General features: G+C 36.2%; 1 protein-coding gene across 7 annotated transcripts in view; it reads left to right on the top strand.

Annotated features, from left to right (window-relative positions):
* NCOA2 (nuclear receptor coactivator 2) overlaps positions 1-25,253 on the top strand; it is a 131,624-nt gene that overhangs the window by 100,854 nt on the left and 5,517 nt on the right. For 4 of the 7 annotated variants that reach the window (XM_081951007.1, XM_081951005.1, XM_081951004.1 and 1 more), the window contains 13 exons: positions 652-799; positions 5,344-6,610; positions 10,608-10,818; positions 12,012-12,218; positions 12,819-13,034; positions 13,401-13,530; positions 16,177-16,369; positions 17,255-17,536; positions 18,799-18,876; positions 19,773-19,998; positions 21,285-21,462; positions 22,280-22,478; positions 23,890-23,979. In XM_081951007.1, coding sequence (XP_081807133.1) covers positions 652-799; positions 5,344-6,610; positions 10,608-10,818; positions 12,012-12,218; positions 12,819-13,034; positions 13,401-13,530; positions 16,177-16,369; positions 17,255-17,536; positions 18,799-18,876; positions 19,773-19,998; positions 21,285-21,462; positions 22,280-22,478; positions 23,890-23,979 — 3,425 coding nt within the window. The remainder of the gene's footprint in view (positions 1-651; positions 800-5,343; positions 6,611-10,607; positions 10,819-12,011; positions 12,219-12,818; positions 13,035-13,400; positions 13,531-16,176; positions 16,370-17,254; positions 17,537-18,798; positions 18,877-19,772; positions 19,999-21,284; positions 21,463-22,279; positions 22,479-23,889; positions 23,980-25,253) is intronic. The other 3 variants (XM_081951008.1, XM_081951010.1, XM_081951009.1) reach the window with 3 other exon arrangements.

Genomic DNA, 25,253 nt, shown 5'->3' with positions numbered 1-25,253 from the left:
CGAGTCCCATTGTGAGATGGTGGCGGTAGGTTACGGTGGGAGGAAGGAGAAAGGGAGGGAAGCAAGAAGAGAGAGATAGCAGAATGAGAAAAAGAAACAAGCTTTTTTAGAGGAAACTCAGTAGTAACATTTTCCAGAAGAGCAAGGCCAATCTATAGCAGAAATGAGCAACAGTAGCCATTATAGAGACTATACAGCCCACGTTGTTTAATACCTCAATTGCTAATAACCTTTTTGACAGATACCACTTTCCAGCCATTTTGAGAAAGGAACATATGAAAACTGTGTGGCAAATCTCAAATTTGCTTAATTCACTTTACAAGTATAAAAACAACATTCTGTTTTTAAGAAAAAAGTTTGTGACCTTATTCTTGTATGTGATATAAGCCCATCCATTCATGTATAGGTACATTGCTTTATCAATGTTGGCAACATTTCTCTTTCAGTTAATACTTTACTCCACTTGCTCTTTGGTCTTAACTCGAAAGAACTTTAATATTGCCTTGCTGTGTTTGTAAAAGAAATTGCAGATTTTTTTCTTGCGTTCTAAAGTAAGAAATAATATTAGTGGACAAAGACCATTTTAATGCGATTATTCCTATAGTGGGCTGTGTGTCTTTATGCTTTGTTTTTGTTTTTGCTTGCTTACAGTGCTGAGGCAGGGATTAGCATTCAGTCCTGTGTATCGATTTTCTTTGTCTGATGGCACTATAGTTTCTGCCCAAACGAAGAGCAAGCTCATCCGTTCCCAGACTACTAGCGAACCTCAGCTTGTAATATCTTTACATATGCTTCACAGGTAATTCTATAAACTTTTTTTTAATCTTAAAAAATTCATTAATTACAATTGTAATATATTATAAGCTTATATATCTTTTAGCTATAATTATAGATTCCAATAATAAGCTAAGTTGTTTTTGCTGCTTTTGTTTTCTTAACGAATTCTAATGTCACAGATCTAAACATTATTTTGAAAGATTATCCTGTTACTTGAACACAATGTATAAGTAAATGAATTTGTGTCTGTAATTCAAAACGCTGAATGGTGTCTTAAAGGCAACTTTTCACTACGAGATCTTTATCTGTTGTAATTATATGTATTCAGACTAAATCAACAGTTTACTTTTTTGTATGACTAGTTTACTCTTTTAATAGCATTGTTCCTATAGTTCTGTTTTCAATTTGGATTTAATCCTATTACTTGAAGATCAGAGGGCAGGGACCTGCAGTGGGAATGGGCATCTAGCAAAGTCTTTTGCACATTTTTATTGATATACTAATGAAGTCATTTTGCAAGATACTTTGCAAGCAAATAGCAAAAATAACTGATGTGACAGTGCTTCAGATATGCAAATATTTGTTATTGATTTCTAAATAATTGAAATACCTCTAGATTTTCTAAAGGAAGGATCTTTGTGTGGGAAAATGCCTTTCATGCACACAAATGGTAAATTAAAATAACAACCTTTCTCCATTTTTTCTGCTTTTCAATTAAAACATGATTTAACATTATTTAATAAAAAGATTCACTGGCATGTCTAGTTGTTTTGATTATACTCATCTGAAGAATTGTGGTCTGTTTGACAATTTCAAACTGTTATTTATTTGTTCATTCAATATATGTATTCATAATCTCATAATATGTAATACAAGACAGCTTACAATAAAAAGATGACATTCACAATATAAAAATACATAGGAACCAAAGTATCATACCCTTACTTATTAACAAAGTAAGAGAAGGGATTTATCACACTGAAAGATTGGGATCTCTTTTTGGTGGTAGTTCTTGAAATGATAAGTAAAACATGTAATTTTAGACAATTTGAACATATACTAATATTTTTTAAGAAAATATTTTAAAATTAATCTCTATATTTCTTGTGTTTTATTTTTCCACTTCAACTCATGCTTGATTTTCATCAAGTTGTCATGCCACAGAGAGAGCAAAGTAAATATTTCAGATGGGAATCTTGCAATGCAAAGTTTTATCTACAAGGAATGTCTACATTACTACCAAAATGTTTTGAAATATAGTTCCTAAATATTTTTCCATCAATATAAATTGTGTCAATTTACTTCACAAACTTTGGAAGAGGGAAAAAAATAATTGGAAAGTTTCCTTAAATTGTTAAGAAAAGGAACTGACTATTCATATATCTTCCAACACAAAAAAAACATGGAAGATCTTCAAATATTTTGTCATGCATCTTTGCAAAAAAAGTGCATTTTTGAAAGAAATATTTCCTCACAATTTTGTCTCTGAAAGACAAAAAATACCCACCCACCCCCATAAAAAATTCTCCCCGTTTAGAAGATAAATGTGGAATCTCTAGTTGTTAAATTATATTTTCTTCCTGGTAGCATGGTTAGTGGTGAGGCATACTAGCAATTGCAACTCTGCTCCATCTGGAGGATTGCAAATGTTCATCCTGGTATTGGTTATGGTTCCATAGATTGTAGAGCCCTCTTATATGAATACTTGGAATGATGGAAATCTGCAAAGTGACATTTTAAAAAGAAATTTTAAAAAAAGAGTAGGAAAGAAGTTATCCTTTAGTCTTTAATCAGAAAGCCCAGTAGGATTTAAAACAAACTTTCCCAAATTCTCACAAAATGTCCACTTGCATCTTTTATAAGATATGATACCCCCAAGAGCATCTGCTCATGCTCTAGAACTACAAGATTGAAATGGTAGAGGATGAGATACATCCTTTTTTAAGAAGCTGCAATATTGAGAAGAGGTTTCTCAATATTGCAGCTTCTTAAAAAGAGCTTCTGTGTCTCAAACCCAAACCATTGTCCTGTGATTCCCTAAAATAAGCCTTAGAATGTAAATTCCTCAACAGTATTTCCCAGCAGATAGGTTGGGTTCCCTACTTGGTGGTAACCTTGAAAGCTTTGTGTAACCTCTGCTTACACTGAAAGTTGCATTGAACAAGCTATTGTATTTTGTAAAATATTAAGGGAGAGCAATCACACAGTACATGTTTCTTTGCAGGCTAACTATCATTCCCTCCCTCTATCATCTATTGTATGTATATGGAATATCATGCTGCTACTTGTGTAATTTTTTTTTGAAGGATAAAATGTGGTTGGAACAGTTCAGTCATGCAAAAAAGATTCCTGTCTACTATTTTCTTCTGAAAATGCATGCATCAGCTTGTGTACACACACACACACACACACACACACACAAACACAAACATATTCACCTAGAAATACAAATATTCCTAAAATTAGGTGGATCTCATTCTAAGTTTTTTGTTTTCAGAGTTCCTTATTAAGAGGTATTCTATTTTAATATTTTTGGGTGGGAGGGGGTGAAAAGTCTCTACAACATGATTTTAAATACTTGCTTTTCTCTGTAAGTCTTATTAATTACTAGAGCAGCTACAGATTTGAGAAAAATATATTTACATACATTTAAATGTTAGCAAATTCTTGTCACTTTTTTTTTACATAGAGCTGTCAATTTGTGCATTTTACTTACCAGTCAAAGAAATATGTAATGTTTATGGAAAATACAGTGTGCTTTGTGAATCCTTGTGAATTTTCAACATTTCTACATAAATATGATCTAAACATGATCTGTTTGCCATATAAGTCCTAAAACTAGGTAAAAAGATACCAATTAAACAACTGAGTCAAAAATGTTACATTTGTTCATTTATTTATTGAGGAAAAGATCCAAAGCTAAATGAAAAGGCTCCTAATGTTAATTACACTCTGTGTACCCACAATCTTTCTATTTTTGTATGCAATATAAAGTTAGCTATTAAAGTGGAAATACATTTTATATGAATTGAGTATATATACGTGCTACTTTCTATATTTTGTCACTATCTTTGTCATAGTCACAGGTGAATATTGGATTATTTGCTGGTTAAGGAAAGGATTTCCTCTGATGAGGACGGATATATGCCTGAGGAAACACCACATAGCTAACTGGAAGATAATGTGAAGAGGCAGGATGCTTGCTTAATCAGCGCTGTAGCCATTAAAGGGAATAACTTAAATTGCAATTTTAAACCCAGCCTCTTTAAATCTTTTTTCAGAGGCCTTATTGTTGTTCAACAATCATTAAATATATGTCATAAAAATAACATAGAAATATATATTGAACTGAAATTACAATCCTGACCTAAAATACAGTATAGTTCTGTATGCATGAAATGTTATATATTTTTTTATATTGCTGTATAGTGTTTTTAAATATTTCACTTAATATATAAATGAGTAACTTATTTATTATAAAAGAACCTGACATAGCAACATTATAAAAGAAGCTGACATAGCAATGTATATAAAGCAATGAAGTAAAAATAAATTGCTTATCAGGGAGGTGCAGAATCTAATATTCTGGGCACAAAGAATCTGTGATTCTCAATAATTCTTCTTTTGTTCTGAAATGTGCTAATCAAGATTGAATTAAAAGATATTTTAAATAGTGCAAACCATGTACTGATCCAGATTTACTTAGGGCAGGGGTGTCCAAACTTGGGAACTTTAAGACTTGTGGACTTCAACTCCCAGAATTCCCCAGCCAGCCATGCTTGAAGTCCACAAGTCTTAAAGTTCCCAAGTTTGGACACCCCTGACTTAGGGCAACAAAATATGAACCACTACCTAAATGGCATAATCCCAGAATGGCACTTCTTTCCTACTTCTCTACACTAACTGAACTCCTCTATATCAGCCCCCATGTTAGAAGACAAAGGTATTTAGGCTTTTTTTAAAATAACTTCAAATGTCCAATTTTGTTTGTGACATCACGTCTTTGAGCCCTGAATACACTGGGGATACTGGTAGCCTCCCAATTAAGTGATCTTCATCTGCATACGTAAAATGAGAATTGTATAATCTGATACCAGTATAGCTAGCTAATGACTAATTGTTTCTTATTGCAATTACCCTCCTATAGATCTCATGATCACAGTATCTGACCTAATTGTTGTACTTTGCTGCTTCAGCCCTATCACACAAGTTTGTTTCCCCTAACCTACTATCTTCTAGACAAATCAAAGACTTAGATAGCTTTTTTACATAATAGGACAATACATATATTAGAATCAACAGATGTTTTTATCACCAATCAGCATATCTATCTTTTTTTTTTTACTGAAAAAGGTTAAGGTATTTGTTGTAAGAAATAGTTTCTGCTCTGTTTATTTTTGCAAATAAACATACAGGTTTTAAGATATAGTAAGATTAAACAAATGTTGCACTTATTTTTGCATATGGGATTGATTATGAGCATAATATTTTATGGCATCTTTTTATTAAGCTGTTTTAATTTAACATACAATATTATAGGTATTTTCTTCTTTTTTCACATTGTAGGGAACAGAATGTCTGTGGGATGAACCAGGATTTAACTGGACAAGTACTGGGAAAGCCATTGAACACAATTAGCTCTAACAGTCCTGCCCATCAAGCCATGTGCAGTGGGAATCCAGGTCAGGATATGACCATCAATAGCAATATGAATTTTGCCATAAATGGCCCAAAGGAACAAATGGGTATGCCAACAAGCAGGTTTAGTAGTTCAGGTGGGATGAACCATGTGTCAAGTATACAAACATCCACTCCTCAGGGTAGTAACTATGCACTAAAAATGAATAGTCCTTCTCAAAACAGCCCTGGCATGACACCTGGCCAGCCAAACTCTATGCTTTCCCCAAGGCATCGTGTGAGTCCTGGAGTGGCAGGAAGTCCTCGGATCCCACCCAACCAGTTTTCTCCTGCAGGAAACTTGCATTCACCTGTTGGAGTTTGCAGCAGCACAGGAAATAGCCATAGTTATACCAACAGTTCCCTCAATGCACTTCAGGCTCTCAGTGAGGGGCATGGAGTCTCTCTGGGGTCTTCGTTGGCTTCACCTGATATTAAAATGGGTAATTTACAGAATTCCCCTGTAAGTATGAATCCTCCCCAGCTAACTAAAATGGGAAATCTGGATTCTAAAGATAGCTTTGGATTGCATGGGGAACAATCGGAAGAAACAACTGGACAAGCAGAAAATGTCTGCCATTCAGGAGAACAGAAAGAAAATAATGACAACATGCCCCAAGTTGGCAGTGAAAGACCTGATGGACAGAGCAGACTGCATGATGGCAAAAGCCAGACAAAGCTCTTACAGCTGCTGACCACCAAATCTGATCAGATGGAGCCTTCATCTTTGGCTAATACTATGGGAGATGCTAACAAGGACTCCATGGGAAGCTTATCTGGTTCTGGCTCAGCACATGGAACCTCGCTCAAGGAGAAGCATAAAATTTTGCACAGGCTCTTGCAGGACAGCAGTTCTCCTGTAGATTTGGCCAAGCTCACAGCAGAGGCCACAGGCAAAGAACTGAACCAGGAGACCAGTAGCACAGCTCCAGGTTCAGAGATAACTGGTAAACAGGAACCCGTGAGTCCCAAGAAGAAAGAAAATGCACTACTTCGTTACTTGCTAGATAAAGATGATACAAAAGAAATTGGTTTACCAGACATTACCCCCAAACTGGAACGGTCGGACAGTAAGACAGACCCTTCCAGTAGCACAGTAAAGCCAGTATCTATTAAGACTGAAAAAGAAGAGATGCGCTTTGAGCCGAATGAACAGGTAAGAACTTGTGGGGGTTATATTTCATTTATTCATTTGTTTATCTTATTTGTATCAGAGATGGGTACAGAAACAATTCTTGTTCTGTATCTCTTCCGACACAACGTTCTTTGTGATTAGAATCACTACTATTGTTTCTGTTGCCAAGACTTCACTGGCTGAAAAATCTGATCTGGAAAGTGCCACTTAATTTCGGCTTTGGAGATGAAAATGTAAATATGGGATGAGAATGACACCCATTGATAGAGGCTACACGAAATATGTAACATTCAGTCTTAACACCTGATTTAGAATCATAAAATGTAAATTGAGCAGGAAGCAAAGTACTGTTCAGGGATGCGGGTGGGGATGCAAAACTAAAAGCAAACAAAATGTTTTGAACATAAAATACCTAAGCTTGTAGATGCTTCTACGCAAAGACTAATTACAAAGTGTACAAATCAAGATTTATACAGAAGCCTCATTTTTACAGGAAACATGATCCAAATATATTTGAAAGTTTTGGGTTCTTTGTGTTTGCAGTAAGTTTTGCATAAGAAACAATGTTCTTAATTTCTGGGTACATTTTCTCCTCTATAGCTCAAAAGTAATTTGCTTGGGTTACAGAACTTCTTTTACTTTGCCTCTTAAATCTCTGCAAAATGAATCCCATGTTTCTACAGTAGTGGTATAACTTATGCTGTCCTTGAGCTTTGTCATTTTATTTCCACATTGTTGGTACAGATTTTATTGACTGCATCATTGTACATTCTTTTAAACATTCTTGGGTGAAAAAAACTCTGTCATAATATTCTACTAGTACAAAAAATCATAGAAAAATAGAGAGGAACTATTAACCCAGCTCTTCCTTTCACCCCCTCCAATACTTACACGAAGACACAAAAGAAAAAGAAAGAAAAAGAATCTGGCACAGTGTATACGTTATTCTTTGCAGAATAGAAAAAAAATGGTTTTGCATAATTTTTCCCTCTGCAGTTTAATTTTTGACAGTTAAGTTTGAAAGTTTCTGATGTAGTTTATTTTCTTATGCATTACATGGCAAATACAAGTGACAGGTTTTACCTACATAATCTTTGATATATAGAAGTGATTGTAAACTAAAAAGGTGAATTTGGAAACAGTGCAGCAACTACATGAAAAACTGTGATGAATCAGATGGATCAAGTGTACCCATCCAAGGACTATGAATTTCAGTATTCGTAGTACTCAGAGCAATTTTTAACCAAGGTTCAGGTCTGGAACTTGCCATGTTCAAGCCTGGGAACCTGCATGGGATTTTAATGAAATGATCAACCCTAAAGTTGATCCCCTTATTTCACATAATTTTATCGAAGTTACATAACTGATAAAGCTCATAAAAAAAATTAAGGGAGAAAATGGTGGTGACCATTTCTCCCGTTTCTTCAGCTGCTTACATAATTTGTTGGGAAACATTAAGGCTGGAACTGCTTGAGAACTATTCTTGACAAAACAGGAAAGACTCTTCCATAAAAGATGCTTGCCTCATTATTCAGGTTGGGCTGGTAATATTTAGCAGCTGTGATATTTTGAAAAGCTGTCCTCTATCAAAGTTACCACATAACACTCATCTAGTAAAAGCAGCATTATCATATATTTCCCTGTCTCCATTCCATTTACTAGCTATCACTATTCATTGTGAACGGTATATAGAAAAACTGGTTAGGTTTGTCTAAACACTATGAGATGTTTCAGTGTTTGACAGCAACCCAATACTGCATTTCCTACCTCCACCCAAAATTAAGATGGGAATATTTCCAGCAATCAATAAAAAATTCTAGAGAATTTCTCTAGACTTTGCAGTTGGGTCAAATACGATCAGTGTGATATGTGGGTACAAGAGCAAAATGATGCATATTACTTAGGAACGTCCCAGCTTAATATGTGTTTGAATGGCAAAAGCTCTTTTGAAAAAGTCTGAGTCATAATAGAACACTCACTGACAACAGACCGGTGGTGCTTCAGCAGTGGAAATGTCTGCTGCTTAAGTGTTGAAGACATTGCAAAAAAACCTTTAAATTTCTGTACTTAGAAACAGGAATTTTAATCTTCCAGAAGTGGCTTGTTTTGTTTGATGGATTTTTTTTTTTACATTTATCAATTTGTTCTGCAGATCCACTAGGTAAAGAACACCAGAAAAAAATACACAAAAGCATAATTTATTCTGGTTATGCTGACACTGGCCACTAGTCCAGACATTTATCTTCTCTAAATAAAGCAGCTCCTAAAATTTTCTGGCATGTTTTTCCAGCCTTTCTGCCCAAGAGTTTTCAAACTAGCATTTGAGTAAACTTTGGATTATTGGCCTGCTGATTTGTCACTCCTTTCTAGTCAAGGTCTGGGTATAGCATGAGAGCACAAGAAGCAATTCCTTTACTATATTTGTTGCTTTTATTTTTTTTTGTTTGGAGGAATTACTCATTCTTAACATAATCATCTTTTACATTTTTAATTAATGTTATTGAACGTCGTAAAAACATAATAGGTAATGCAAAGGAAATGTTCATAGAAAATATTTTCAACAATGTACTGTATATTAGTAACCTTTAATTATCTTTATTTTTCAAATGAATTATTTTTCCAGTATGTGGTATTTCTTATGTAGTCCATTGTTGTCACTTTACTTTTTATACCGATCTCTTTTACTACGTGGGGTTGATAATTTTCTGGCTTTGTTTGTTTATATTTCCAGCCTGTTCTATACCTGTTCTCTAAGGACATGATTCACCTCACCCTATCCCCGCCTCCAATTTATATATTTGGTTTTCTGTCTACAGATTAACCTGAAAAGTCTAAAGAAGCCCAGTTACCAAGGGAGCTTCATGGCCCCCCAATCCTATTTTAGGTGTACAAACATACTTTGTAAGCCATTCTGACACGGGAGGAAACAAAAGAAAGGTTTCTCACAGCATTTGATTTGGCTATTTTTGAAGTATTGTAAAGCACAGACATTTGTTGTCTAGCTTGCTTGTGCTGTGCCATTTCTAAAGCTAGTAGAGCTCATATTTGGAGGATGGGACTGTTAAAGCCCAATCCTTTAAAATTATTACTTATAAATTCAGGGCATGCTAGTAACATGTGCAAGGGAACTAACATGCCACAAGTGATGGTGTGTTTGCAAAAGAAGCACAATGCTTACTATAGTATTATCCTCCATTTGAAAGGAGGCTCCAACTCTATTCTGAGGTAGTATGCAAAGTTCTGGAATACTGAGTTTTATTACACCTATTATACCTCTTTTGTTGGGTTTAAGGGGATTATTGCCTATTGGGTTTACTAATACTCTGTGACTTCCTCCTTTTCTTTTTTAAAAAATTTTTTTGGAGATATTTCTCTAAACTTCTCTCAGCCTAGGTTTTTTTTTCACTCTTAAATTTATTACATGTTGAGCAGTAGTACATTGGTTCAACTTTCAAGTTTCCAGCCACAAAAGTTATCTTATTATATTTTCTTTTGTCTTCATTTCTTTAAATGATTTCTTTCATTTCACATTTTTCTGTCAGTGATTGAAAGTTCAGAAGGAACGTAAAATGTTTTTAACCATGTGGAAGTAACTATTACATAGAACATTTTTAGTCCTGTTATAACCAAGCAGAATTACAGTAATGACAGAGTGTTGATTTCTGTTGAACAAAGATTCTTTGTTACATCCGTGGAAATCTGCATCCTCTCCCCCCTTGGAGACATCTCTCTGCCAATTCATGGCTAAACTACCGACAAAGAATTTTACTAGTTAGTTTTTAAGAGAGCTATATTTTGGCCTATTTTGTACTTCTAGAAGGCACCATGATAAGGAACACTAAAGGGTTATGTGTGTCCTGGTGTCTAGTTTAAGTGAGACACAAGTAAATCTCTTTCAGGAACAAATTTCAGAAATGTTTTTAATGCTGAGGTATTGATTCTGTTTCCTAGTATTTTGGTCTAGCCAGATTAAAAGACCTATGAAAAATGTGTGTTTTCTTTTCAAATTCCATGAAAGCCTGGCAGCGAGCTTGATAACCTGGAAGAAATTCTAGATGATCTACAGAATAGCCAGTTGTCACAACTTTTCCCAGATACCCGACCAGTTGCTTCAGCAGGATCAGTTGACAAACAAGCCATCATCAATGACCTCATGCAGATTACAGGTGACAACAGTCCTGGCACACCTGTTGGATCCCAGAAACCCACAGGGAGGATCTCTCAGAGCAGTGAGTCTGAACTATTTATCAGGTTTTAGAAACAGATAATAGTATTGTTACAAAAGAAATGAATCTTTTCAAAAGCCACCATGCCAGTTTCAGATTGTTGCTAGGCTTTATAAGTCTTCAGTGAACAAACAGCACCACCTGCTGTTCACCTTAATAAATCAGAGCATGGTGAAATCTTCCAATTACCGTAATAGAATATTGTTTGATATTGAAAGTTGTATTTTATTTCCATCAATAATCTGTGATATTAACACATGGTTATGACTTGCACTGTACAATGAAATCATCGAACACCTACATTCTATCAGTTCAATTCTCACCAAGGCACAAAAATAAAAGTGTTTCTTTAATGTACTAATTCATAAAACATGATTGTGTCGCAGTTTAAGAATTTAGAATTCCCATCCTAGCTCTAAAGTGAAACTTAACAGATTATTACTTAAGTGGGCAAGGAAGGGAGCATCAAACATATTTTTTACTTTTCTCTGTTGCATGAAATCCAGAGTTAGTGCTATGAGGAAATGCATTTAATCCATACAAGTCAGGTCTTGGAGAAATTGTAATTTATATTAAGTTTCATTCATTTTAAATGCAGTATTTTATTAAATGACAAGATTAATATTGTAGCAAGACAGAGGCTGAGCATGAAAACAATTTTGTAAAACATTAACACATCAGAAATCAGTGCAGGAATCTCCAGCTGAACGATGGACATTGGTAGAGTAGATGGTGGATTTTTTCATTTAGTTTTAAATTCTCTATGGATTCACATGAAAGTCTAAAAATAACTTTTGTCAAATGTCTGTAAATATCTGCATTCGTTTTTGAAACCTAGCTTTTAAATTAATTTGAAAAGAACTTAATGGTATATATCAGTGGTGGGTTCTGGATTCCGTCGCAACCAGTACGCTGTGACAGGGCCGGGTCATGTGCATGCCACCGCCCAGCGACACTCAGTTGCTCGGCGGATGTCTCAGGGCTGTGCGACCGTGAGCAATTGGCCCGTTTGCATCAAAAAGCGGTAAGGAACGCGGGCGGGCCAAACGAGTCACTGTTCTGGTGCGGTGGCTGCTGCTCCCACCTACCACCGGTACGCCTGTACAGCCGGGAATCCACCACTGATGTATATTTATAATGTAACTTTCAAAGCTCCGTTTTCTCTTTTCATCTTTTCTCCCCCCTCTATTTTTCAGCTTTTACCAATGCAAGACAAGCGCAGTTGGGAAGGATGTTGCCGAACCAGAACTTGCAGCTTGACATCGCTTTGCAAAATGCACAAGGTGCTGCAACATTTCCGCCCATAAGAAACAATAGTCCATATTCAGTGATACCTCAGCCCAGCATGTTGGGTAGTCAAGGAATGATGGGAAATCAAGGAAACCTTGGGAATAATAATCCAGGTAAAAAAATAATACTTGGTGGGGGTTTTTTCTGTGATAACACATTGCTTCTAATATAGAAAGAACAGGCATCTGACTACAAGGATCACTTACCCCAGCAGTACCCTAAAACTAACATAAAATATGTTGAATTGGGTCATGAGACCCTTACCCAATGCTGGGCATTTTTATTTTCAGGAGAATTTCACTGAGTACAGATAAATGTATTTTCATCGGATTGGTTATGCTATAATATTGCAGTTTTAAAGTATAAGCCTAAGGATGTTTATTCAGAAATAAATTCTGCCTGAACTATTTGAAATCTGAGCAAATTAATATGATAACACAAGGATCTCTGGTTTTTCTAATTATAAGAATGCATATTTTACTGGATTATTATTTTTTGCAGCACCTATTTGTGAAGAAATATGCTCAGATACTTATCCATGGCTCTAAACTGGCAGTGGGGCAGAGATGTTGCATCAATGCCAGTTGCTACTTTTGAAAACATTCTTGATTATTATGGCTTGACTTATGAGCTGATTGTAAAAGTGGCATTGAAAACAGTTTAGCACTGGGTTGAAGCCGTAGTTCAACATAACCATATGTGTGTTTTAATAGGAATGATCGCTGGTAATACTCCTCGGCCCACTATGTCATCAGGAGACTGGGGTAGCCAAGCTGCTGCTGTGAGAGTGACTTGTGCCGCAACAACAAGTGCCATGAACAGGCCAATCCAAGGAGGCATGATACGTAACCCAACACCCAACCTTCCCTTGAGACCTAACAGTCAAGCTGTTCCAAGACAGATTTTACAATCTCAAGTTATGAATATGGGTAAGGTGGAGTCCAGTCATAGTCTGCACAGTTTCAGCAGATACTGAATATTATGATATTAGCAGGGATGACAAATACATTTTAATTAGATACAAATGCAGCTGTGGGAGTTCAATTATACAGTAGACAAAAGATGTGCTTGAATGTTTTTGCATAACATGCTGATGATATAAGAACATATTTTTATTTTCTTTTGAAGCAGTCTTATTTGAATGGAATTTGTCTCTGACTAATCCCAATCCAGGTTTATGTAAAAAATATTCATCTATAGTGTATAGGGAAATATATACAATAAGCAGCAGATTGTTGGTCTTCTGCAACACCTGTAATTCCAGTGATATTTTATTTGTGATGGTTGTTCTTCAGGCGGTTCAGAACTGGAGATGAATATGGGAGCCCCTCAGTACACCCAACAGCAAGCCCCTCCCAATCAGACTGCTCCTTGGCCTGACAGTATATTGCCCATTGATCAGGCATCGTTTAGTAGTCAGAACAGGTAAGTCTTAACTGTTTTGTATTTTTTTGCTTTATTTAATTTGTTCTGTTTCTGTATAGTATGTTCTTTTTGAACTGCCTTGGTACTGTTTGTTGGACTCCAGAATTGAATTTAAATAAATATATAATAAAATAAAATAAAATAAATGAACATAGGGAAAGTAACTATAGGTGTTTCACATTGTTCTTATTATTACCATTTGCTGCACAAGGAAGGCAGCAAACATCCCTTGACTGAGCCAAGGATTTTCCTAGACTGTGACAAACGATTGGCAGAGTAGAAAGGGGTTGTCAACTTAAAACTACACCTACGCATCATTCTTCCCACATCATCTTCCCAGGCAGATGTCTCAACATGACCTGTTTAGCTAGACCTAGTACAAGGAAGGTGCCATTTCCAATAGGATGAGAGAAAGGAGTACATTAAAATTGAATTTATTTGATTGAGATTATAATTTTTAATATTATTCATTTTTTAAAAATATACCAAGATCAGTATCTTAGGTAATCTTGTTTTTCCTTTTTTTTAAAAAATGAGCTCTTCTGGAGTTTATTTAGATCTATTTTTCTATCTATCTATCATCTATCTATCATCTATTAAAATTATATCCCACACTTCTCATTTTCAGGCAATTCATAGGTTATAATTATTACTTATTTTATCAGGTTGATTGTGTTTTATGTGTTTACATGTTTCCTAATTTCAAATGAAGTATGGATCTTTTAATTCCTATGGTATGTCCTACCGGTATGTACCCCTAGGAGCCTTCAGGATTGCAGTGGAATAAAACTTTTATGTTTTTAGTATTTTATTTTATTACTTTAAATATTTTGTTAACTCCATTTACATATTATTCAAGGTAGCATAAAATCTGCTATGAAACTATAAGAATTTAATCATTAAGTAAATTACCATGTAAGCACAAATTACTCTCTCAACAACAAGCATTAAGCAAAATATTTAGGCAAATGCAGCCTCATACTATTTACTTGTAAAAATAGGGCACTTCCACATGGAGTCCATACTTTTCTGGCCTCACATTGTGGTCTGTGTTTGGCAGAAAAGATAGAGTACTCCACAGTCAGTAGAGATGTATCTAAACTTACACACAAAGTAGTCTTTCTGTTTATAGAAAGCTTTCAAGATCTTTTGGATGGGCCATTTTTTCATTAGTGAGAATTTGGTCTCTCTTATCTTCCAGTTGTTGAGCTCCAGCCAGTCTCTAGTCTCGATCCGCAGACATTCAGACATTGTATGAAACAAGATGTAGAGCCTCAACAATTCTGCATCCCCCCACCCCCAATGAGCAAGTTGGTGGGTTGGTTGTTCATTGGCAATGATGTAACAAATGTGTGCAACATTCAGTTAAGCTCTGGGTGTAGCACTGACTGACTGTCAAACTTCATGTTCTATCATTGCACAGTTGAATGGAAAAGCAGATTGTCTATTAGTATTTTCAGATTTTAAGGTTAGTAACAGTGGAGTTGATCAATAGTCAGCTTCAAACCACTTTGAGCAATTGGGAACAGTGTGGTGGAACTGCCCCTAGATTTTACCATATCTCATATCTGTGGCTGAACATGTAATTTATGCTATAACTAAAAAGTTACAATTTTTATGAAGCAATGGGCAGTAATGGCAATAACATAGGATAGCTAAGGAATAACTTTAGTAGGTTTCCATTTGTGCAACAGATATGATCATCTTCCTTTCTTCCTGCACATGCCCCAGTTCTGTTCTGTCATTGGACAGCATTGAGTACAACCCAGGAGTGATTGCTTCACGTCAGCAATTTTTTATTTCTGAATTTCATGAACAGCGAATTTGTATCATGACTATAATTTGTTCAGCATTTAATTTTTCCTTCATGTATATTATTTTGTATATATGATCACACCAGCAACTGCTTTTTACTATTTGCTGATCTCTGTTTTAGGACTAATTAGATTTCATCTCCTTTTATGATAAAATAGTACTCAGTTTCAGTTATTTATTTCTTAGTTATCAGGATTTCCTAATAGACTGTTTATTATTTTTTAAAAAAATGAGAAGCAAAATCCTGCATTCACAGATTCAAATGATTTGATTAGGTCTGTTATGTAACTTATTACAAAATTAAGCTGTCAAATTGAATACACTGTCATAAATATGAACAAAATTTATTGTTGCAAATCATTGTTATACAAATTTCCAAATCAGTAGCAATTTTTCTTCTCACTTCCTAAATAAGTCTGTACAATTACATTCAGGTTTTGACTGAGAAGTTTCGAAAAAAGTAAGGGTGTGTTAGTGTTAGTGTGTGTGAAGAGAGAGAGAAAGAGAGAGAATGATCATGATAAAAAGTATTTTGCCATTTTAAGTATGCTTTACCTAGACCAGGGTTGTCCAAACTTGGGAACTTTAAGACTTGTGGACTTCAACTCCCAGAATTCCCCAGCCAGCATGGCTGGCTGGGGAATTCTGGGAGTTGAAGTCCACAAGTCTTAAAGTTCCCAAGTTTGGACAACCCTGACCTAGACATATTGAGTTCTAGAGAATTGTTGAGTTTGCTTTCAACTTATCTGCCTTACAAACTAGCACACCTAATGTATGTAACATCCAGTTAATTTGGAATATCTAAAGAGTAAATGTTTTTGCCCCCTCAAGTTGCTCATCAAGCTGTGCCCTTTGTAGGCAACCATTTGTAGGCTCTCCGGATGACTTGATGTGTCAGCATCCTGCCTCTGAGTCTCCAAGTGACGAAGGAACTCTCCTTGATCAGCTTTATATGGCACTAAGGAATTTTGATGGTCTAGAAGAAATTGATAGAGCTCTTGGAATACCAGAACTTGTCAGCCAGGTAATTGCTATATTGGATATTTCTAAAAATGTATGTTCAAACTTTCTGGGTCCTGGACTTAAGCTTCTTGAAATTAACTATATGACAATTACTTCCTTGTTTCAAACACCATTCCTCCTCTGCTATTCAGAGCTACACCAGGTAATGTTGACAATATGCTTCATGTCCTCCGATAGGATTGTTGTTGTAATGACAATATGGGGGATGAGGGCCCATGGCTTGTCTTTTAAATCACGGCTTCTTGATTGCTGGAAGGGACACCTGCTCAGCGAGTGTTTTTTTGTGAAACACCAGCAAGCAAAGGCTAAAATATTTTAAATATTTTTTTATTTTTTAAAAGAACCCTCACCTCTTTTTATGTTGACCTTCCCCAGCTACTATGCGCTCTTTCAGTTTGTGATATAGTTTTTAAAATTTATTTTAACAAATGTCAATGGGAAACTGTCCAGAAATATTTTAAATAATAAATATATTTGTTGTTGTTGTTATTGTGTGGTCAATCTTTGGTGAGATTCACAGCCTTTGGGGCTGGTTGGTAGCTCAACATCTTGAGTCCTAACCAAGGACCTAGGAACTGTTAAGGTAACGTTGGAGGATATAAGCTGTTCCAAGTAGGTTGTTGTTGTTGTTGTTATATTTATTATTATTTATGCATATATTATGAATTTCTAGAAAAAGCTTCAGCACAGAAAATAAGTATTAGACAAACATTACAGAAAAATGATGGGAGGGAGGGGGAGATGAAGCTATATATATCACTTTTAACCATAGGCTGCATAGAGTTCTGTCGCAGCTGTGTCTCAGCTATGTTTCTCCGTGTTCTCTACATATGTGGGCTCCAAAGCTTTATATATATATATATTTATGCTTTTTTTTTTTCTTCAGCAGACCCAAGGAGTGGATCCAGAATCATTCTCAAACCAGGAACCAAACATCATTCTAGAACAAAAGGCACCAGTTTTCACACAACAGTATGCATCTCAGGCTCAAATGGCCCAAGGCAATTACACACCACTGCAGGACCCAAACTTTCACCCAATGGCACAGCGGCCAGGTTATGCAGCGCTACGGATGCAACCTAGGCCTGGTCTGAGGCCTACTGGTCTAGTGCAAAACCCACCCAATCAACTGAGATTGCAGTTGCAGCATCGGCTTCAAGCACAGCAGGTACTCATTTTATGTTTCTTTGACCAGCACCATGTTTGTCAATGGCTTCTAGAATATTTCACTATGTATGAATGAAATGTGAACCTATCTGTAAATGTTCTTTTTCGAATGCTATTTATTTATTTTCATCCAGAGTATTCATTTCTTTCATATGTCTTCGAAGCTTCGAAGTGGTGTTTTTGATAACTCTTTAACCTTGTAAACCATAGGACGTATATTACTTTCATTTTTTAAAAAAATAACCAGAAGTATTTCTTCTCATAAGTTGTAAGATATTACATCAGAGAACTTGCTTGAATTTAAGAACAGAACAAAATAACATTTCTTTCCCTCGAGATGGCAAATACATTTTGCCAGCATTTTTTTTTCTGGGTTTTCCTCAACTTACAACCATTTGTTCAGCAACTCTGCAAAGTTACTGAAGTAATGGTGGTTACAACTGATCCTCAGGGTTTCTGCACCCCTATGACTACTTGATCGCAATCTGGGTGCTTGGTAACCCATTCACACTTGTGACTGGTTGCCAAGCACCCTGTGATCACATGATCACCAGTTCCATGCCATCTTCCCTAGAAAGTCATAGGAGAAGCTAGCAGAAAAATTACAAGTTGTTGGGGTAAGTCTCCCCCACTCGCACACTTCCCCTAGCCTTCTGCATTCCTGCTGGCCACTCATGCATTCTCCCCAACTCACACAGTACCTCTCTCATGCTCCCAATCCATGCAGTGCCGGTCCACCCTCGTCCGTTCCCAAGGTGCCTCTTGCATACCCATGACACACTTGTTGCGCACCTTCTCCAACTCTCCTCCACACTCCTCCACACTCCTTTGCTCTGTCTCACACCCAGCAGCAGCTACTTACCTGCCTATAGGTCTAGCACTTGTAACTTCCTACCAGCTTCCCCAGACTTTGATTGGAGGAAGCCAGGAGGAAATTAACTTATCTAATAATTGTGGGATTCAGTTAATGATGGCAACTGGGACTGCAGGGCTTGTTATTGCTAAGTAATAGAATCACACTTTACAACTGTATTGTTTAGCAATGGAAACTCTAGTCCTAATCTTGTCCTAAATCAAGAGTACCTGTATGTGTTACATTTCTGTCACTGAGTGTTGTTGGTGTAATGAGCTATTCAGATTGAGCTGCACAACAAAATATGATATACTGGTAATTATGGTCTTTATTGAAATGGCACTTTCATAAAATCCATTTCTTATTCCTATTGTGTGTGTATATGTATCTGGATTGTTTTTCTTACCTAGAATCGCCAGCCATTGATCAATCAGATGGGGAATGTTTCCAGTATGAACCTGTCTCTAAGACCTGGAGTACCTACACAGGTGAGGGAACAGGTACTGACAATTTTTCTTTTCTGTAGATTTTTACTCATTTCATAATTTCTGCAACTGCACCATATGTTCTAGTATTGTACGAAGTATTTATTTATTTAACTTGTATGTGGCCTATATTACTTAGATCGTCCTTCTTTATATGAGAATATTTTAAATTCAATACCAGCTTGAGTAGTGACTATATGAAAGAATATAGTCCTGCTGTGCAAAACGTTTTTAATTGAACAGTTTACATTTCAGAGCGCATTATTTGGAACACAGAATATTCTAAACAAATGTTTGATTGTTTCTAATGCAAAATGGGCTATTTTGAGTGTTTTGGAAGTCTTCTGTAGCTAAAAACTGTTTTAAGCATGAGACACACTGTTTCAAGCATGCAATATTATCCAAACACTTAAAGCAGTCCATACCGCCAAAAGCCATTTCACTAAGACAAGATATTTTGAAGTTTAAAATGTTTGCTTCAAATTCTTAAAATATAATTAAAACTAATTATAATGTGTATAAAGTGAAAAACGTTTCCTTGAGATAACTTCAAACGAAGTGTCCTTCCCACGGAATATTTCAGTGAATCCACCAGTATTTTAACAAGGAAAAACAAAATCGAAATACACACACACACACACACACACACACACCTTTTTAACCGAGACATTTATTTATAAGATAAGGTACAACTGATTTTCTTAGATTTTTTAGAATTTATTTTCAAACAACAGTTTGAATGCTAGTCTTAATATGAATAGGCTTTACTTGCTTTACTTTAATTGCATATCAGCAACATATTTATCATGTATGTCTTCAAAACTGTCATCTGTGCTAAATCAGACTCTGAAAATGCCTTCCAGCTACTTACACTGATAAACACTTTGCCTTCTTCGTAGGGAAATATTAATTCTCAAATGTTAGCCCAGAGGCAGAGAGAGATACTGAGCCAACACCTGAGGCATAGACAGATGCACCAAGTTCAACAGAGAACACTGATGATGCGGGGCCAGAGTATGAATATGACGCCAAGTATGGTGGCCTCTGGGGGAATACCAGCAACCATGAGCAACCCACGGATTCCCCAGACAAACACCCAGCAGTTTCCATTTCCTCCAAATTATGGTATTGAGCTTTTTTTTAAAAAAAAGTTTTCGTCAGACTTTACTGCCTATAAGAGTTTCAGTTTCTTCTTTGGATCATAGTTTTTAATCTTATAATTGCAAGGAAGACTCTTAGAGTAAGATAGCTCACTAAGAGTCTGGAAAATAATTGTGGAATGAGGACCACAAAGAGATATTTTAGCTTGCAAGCCTTTTGAAAATTCTGCCTGCCTGCCATCTGTCTGTCTCTAACTATATCTATCTATCATCTATCTATCTATCTATCTATCTATCTATCTATCTATCTATCATATATATCTATCATCTCTCTATCATCCATCTATCCATCCATCCATCCATCTATCCAGCTATCATCTATCATATCTACATATCATCTTATCATATCCTATCTATCTATCTCTGTCTATCTATCCATCCATCCATCTAATCTTATCTAGCTAGCTAGCTAGCTATCTCATATATATCTATCATCTAACTATATCTATCTATCTATCTATCATCTATCTAACTATCCATCCATCCATCCACCTATTTATCTAGCTATCATCCATCTAGCTATCTATCATCTATTCATCCATCCATCTATCATCTATCATATTTATATCTATCTATCATCTATCTATCTATCTATCTATCATCTATCTATCTATCTATCTATCTATCTATCTATCTATCTATCTATCATCTATCTATCTATCGAAGCTACTTTTATATTGACCCAATGTCACATCTTGGGTAAAACATCCGATTTTTCAAATTTGGAATCCTAAGTTAAAATCAAAATAAAAGGGTGTTCATTTCTTCAACAAATGATTTCTATGAAATGACAACTCTAAAAGTATACATGAGTTTGAATGGTTTTTACATGTTGTTAATGGTATTAAGCATTGTATATCAACACCTTGTTTGTCATAGTGTCATTTCCACTTATTTAATGAGATTGTTTGGGTATTACTTGATTTCTTGATCTATTTTTTATATAATATATAGGCATCAGCCCCTGGAAGAGGGTTTTTTTTTTTTGGAAAATTCTTCTTGAATATAGTCATATAAATATCTCCAGCAGATGTCACTACCTGCTATTGATCACAATGAGGGCAAATTAAAACAGTAAGCAAGCTCTGCAGTATATATGATAGGAAAGCAACAGTAAGGAACAATTGAAAGCTTTGTTATTGTTCAGTGAATCCTCTTCAAATAGATGAATTCATAATGGACATTTTGTATTACAGCATGTAGTCTTAATTGTCCTGTAAACATGATTGAAGTTCCTATTATCTTTTCTAGGAATAAATCAGCAGCCTGATCCAGGCTTCACCGGAGCTACCACTCCACAGAGTCCCCTGATGTCCCCAAGAATGGCTCATACTCAGAATCCTTTGATGCAACAATCTCAGGCCAATCCTGCCTATCAGTCTTCTACAGAGATAAACGGATGGGGGCAAGGCAATATTGGTGGAAATAGGTACTTTTCAAGATTCAGAATGTATTTTGGCTGCATTTTGTAACCTCCTGGTTTGAATTACTGTCACATAGCTTCTTTGTACACTCTATTCACCAACTGCCTCACAATGGGAAGACTTTTAGAATTCTTTGTAACTTTTTTCTTATAATATGATCTGAGTTTTATTTGACCGAGAAATAGATAGAGATTCTGATTAAACAAAAGGATGGATCGCCTTTTGTTATTGGAAGAGATACTTATGCGCATCCAATCACATAGGTCCGTGATGGGCAAACCTGTGACACGCATGCCACAGGTCGCACCTGGAGGCCTATCTTCTGGCCCGCGAGCCGTCACCCCATCTGAGCTCCACCATGCATGCACGTGCTTCCCTCTGGCCAGCTGATTTTTGGGTCTCTGCAGCGCGTGTTGTTTAATCTAAATGCAGTTAAAACACTAAACAAGCTATCGGGAACATAACTATATACATCCAAAAGGAACAGGAAGTGCCTCACAGGAACAGATAGAGGTAAATCCTAGAGAGGCAGGAAATACATCACTGAACAATGGAGATGAATACTAGAGATGAATAAAGTCAGACATAACACCTATAACAGTGTAGGCATCCACGGGTGGCAAGGAGAGCGAGCAGAGCGGGTCACATATGCATTGTATTATGGGTGTGGGCATGCGCGTATGTGCACGCACTTTCGGCACACAAGTACAAAAGGTTTAGCCATCACTGACTTAGGTGATTCCTTGAAGAGTTCAGGAATATGTGAGTCCTATAAGTGTTATCTTTCTGATTCTGACATGGCCATTGTACTTTATCCTGTAGCATGTTTTCACAACAATCTCCACCACACTTTGGGCAGCAAGCAAATGCCAGCATATACAATAACAACATGAGCATCAATGTGTCCATGGTGGCCAATAGTGCTGGGTTGAACAACATGAACCAGATGACAGGGCAGATCAGCATGACCTCTGCAACCTCTGTGCCTACATCAGGGTTGCCCTCCATGGGTCCCGAGCAGGTGAGAATCTCAGCCTGGCATACTTAAAAATAGATTTACTTTTGACATCAAAATATTTTGCTAATGTTGTACTATAAATCATACTAGTTATATTAAAAGTATGAATTTCAGGAATTGCTCATTCTTCTAATGGATGTGCAGTATAGTGGATTTTCCAAATATTTACCACTCCATCGAAGTCACAGATGGGCAACTGCAATGCAAGCCCAAATGGTCATTTCTGGGAAGAGCTGCTTGTTCTTTTCCTGACAGAATTCTGCTTGGCAATTAGAAAATATGATGTCAGAAAGAAAAAAGAGTGGGTGACAAGCAGGGAAGAGAAAGTGACATGTAACCCCTTTCTCCACTGAGATGCAAAATCCATACATTGCCCATACTGAATGAGATTTTAGAGCATTGTTCTCACAAAGCATTGGAGGACACTTATGCAACCTGGGCCAGTTGGTCTTTAGTAGAAAATGGGGATTTGAATCAACCTCCTTCCATCTCTCAGTAGTTAAAAGTATTACATAATCTACTTCTGGCTCTGTTTTTTGACTAAATCCAATTGTCACCTTAAAACTACCTTTAATGTCTTTCTCTGTTTATAAATTGTAGTTAAATTAATGATTGTTCAGTTTTATTAATGATGTTTCTATGTTGGTCTATTCTAAAATGTCAAGTGTTCATGGTAATTCCAGTGTGATCTCTTTAATTTATTTAATATGTGTGTTCTAGCCATGCTTTTAGTGTGCTGCAAGCATATTTATTTATTTAATAATTTATTTAATTGTTTGTTTATTTATTTATTTATTTTAGCAGATTTTTTTTTATTTTTTCTGTTTATTTATTTAATGTATTTATTGGATTTACATGACCACCTATTCACTCTCAGTGATTATGGGCAGCCTACAAACAATAAAAAAATCCAATATAAAAGGGGATAAACAATAAAACAATAATCCCCCACCCCCTTGGTGACAACAAACAATCAGTGAGCCATTTTCCAATTTCCCAGACCCATTGGCAAAAGCAGATCTTTGGGGTGTTGTGAAATAGTGTCAGTATCAAAAATACCATTTTTTAAAAGCCTCTGACAAAGCTATATCTCTATGAAAGTTTTTTGAGTCAGTTGCAATAAAGCTTTATTTTATTATATGCTCATTTTCCATCTTTTCAATCTATCTCCGTTTGCTGTCTCCTGTTTCAAAATAGCAAACTGACAGTAGGACAAGTCAGAAAATTATGCAGTCAAATAATAATGTGTTGTAGAAAACAGAAAGAGATTCAAAGATAGGCATGGTACTAAAATAGATTCCTCAACTATCAGTTGGGAATATTTTATTAAACAAAAGGAAGGGGCATGAGTGAAGGTTTGGATTTGTTATGCCTTTTGTTTCTGTGACTGAGTTAAAACATTGTCCTTTCTCAGGTCAATGATCCTGCGATGAGAGGAGGCAGTCTTTTTCAAAACCAACTACCTGGAATGGACATGATAAAGCAGGAGGGAGATGCATCACGGGTATGAAGTAATAAATATTCCAACTGTGACACTAGCTCAATTAGAGTGGGTAACTTTAGTTAACCTTGGGCTTCACTTAAGTTTGTTGAAGGTCTAAGGACCATAATTGATGGCCATCCAAATGGTTAATAGCATGAGTTTCTTTATGACTGTCCCTGGAGTTAAGTCTTATTATGCCTGTTGTAGGTCTTTTTATGAAATTGCTACTACAAATGGCTGGCAACTGCTGTCCATTTTCAATAGTCATATTCAGAGTGAGCTAAAAGGTGCTCATGAACTGATACAGCCCTGAAATGTGAAGTTGTCCATTTCCTGTTTTAAATTAAGTTTCAATTATTTCCTGGATGAAAGCTAACAGAATTTTGTCAAGAGAACATCCTGGTCATAGCAAAAACTCTTTTCCAACCCAAGAGGTGACTCTACATAATATGTAGTACTTATGGACATCACCAGATGGTCAATACAGAAAACAGATTGATTATGTACTTTGCAGTCAAAAATAGAGGAGGTCTATACATCAGTATAAACAAGACCTGGAGTTAACTGTGGCTCAGATCGAGAGCTTCTTATTTTAAAATTCAGGCTTAAATTGAAGAAAGTAGGGAAAACCACTAGACCATTCAGGTATGACTTAAATAATATTCCTTAAGAATATACGGTTGAGATGGTGAACAGACTTAAGGTCACGTAGAGAGGTATGCAGATGATATCAGATGTGCAGATGATACCATTCTAATGGCAAATAGTGAAGAGGAACTAAAGAGCCTCTAGAACAGTGGTTCTCAACCTTCCCGCGACCCTTTAATACAGTTCCTCATGTTGTGGTGACCCCCAACCATAAAATTGATGTCTCGGTTCCTAAGATCATCGAAAATATGTGTTTTCCGATGGTCTTAGGCGACCCCTGTGAAAGAGTCGTTCGACCCCCAAAGGGGTCCCGACCCACAGGTTGAGAACCACTGCTCTAGAAGAAGTTGAATGCAAAAGTTGGCTTGAAACTCAACATTAAGAAAACTACGTTCATGGCAAATAAATGGGGAGGAAATGGAGGTAGTGACAGATTTTATTTTCCCGGGCTCCAAGATCACTGCAGATGGGGACTGCAGCCAAGAAATTAAAAGACGCTTGCCTCTGGGGAGGAAAGCTATGGCAAATCTAGACAGCATACTAAAAAGCAGAGAATACACCCTGCCAACAAAAGTGTGTATAGTCACAGCTATGGTTTTCCCAGTTGCAATGTAAGGCTGAGCGCCAAAGAATTGAGGCCTTTGAAC

This window comes from Natrix helvetica (assembly GCF_964273705.1).
Source record: "Natrix helvetica genome assembly, chromosome: 4".
NCBI classification, from domain to species: domain Eukaryota; kingdom Metazoa; phylum Chordata; class Lepidosauria; order Squamata; family Natricidae; genus Natrix; species Natrix helvetica.
Note: the sequence above shows the minus strand (reverse complement) of the source record. Positions and strands in the feature narration are given on the sequence as shown.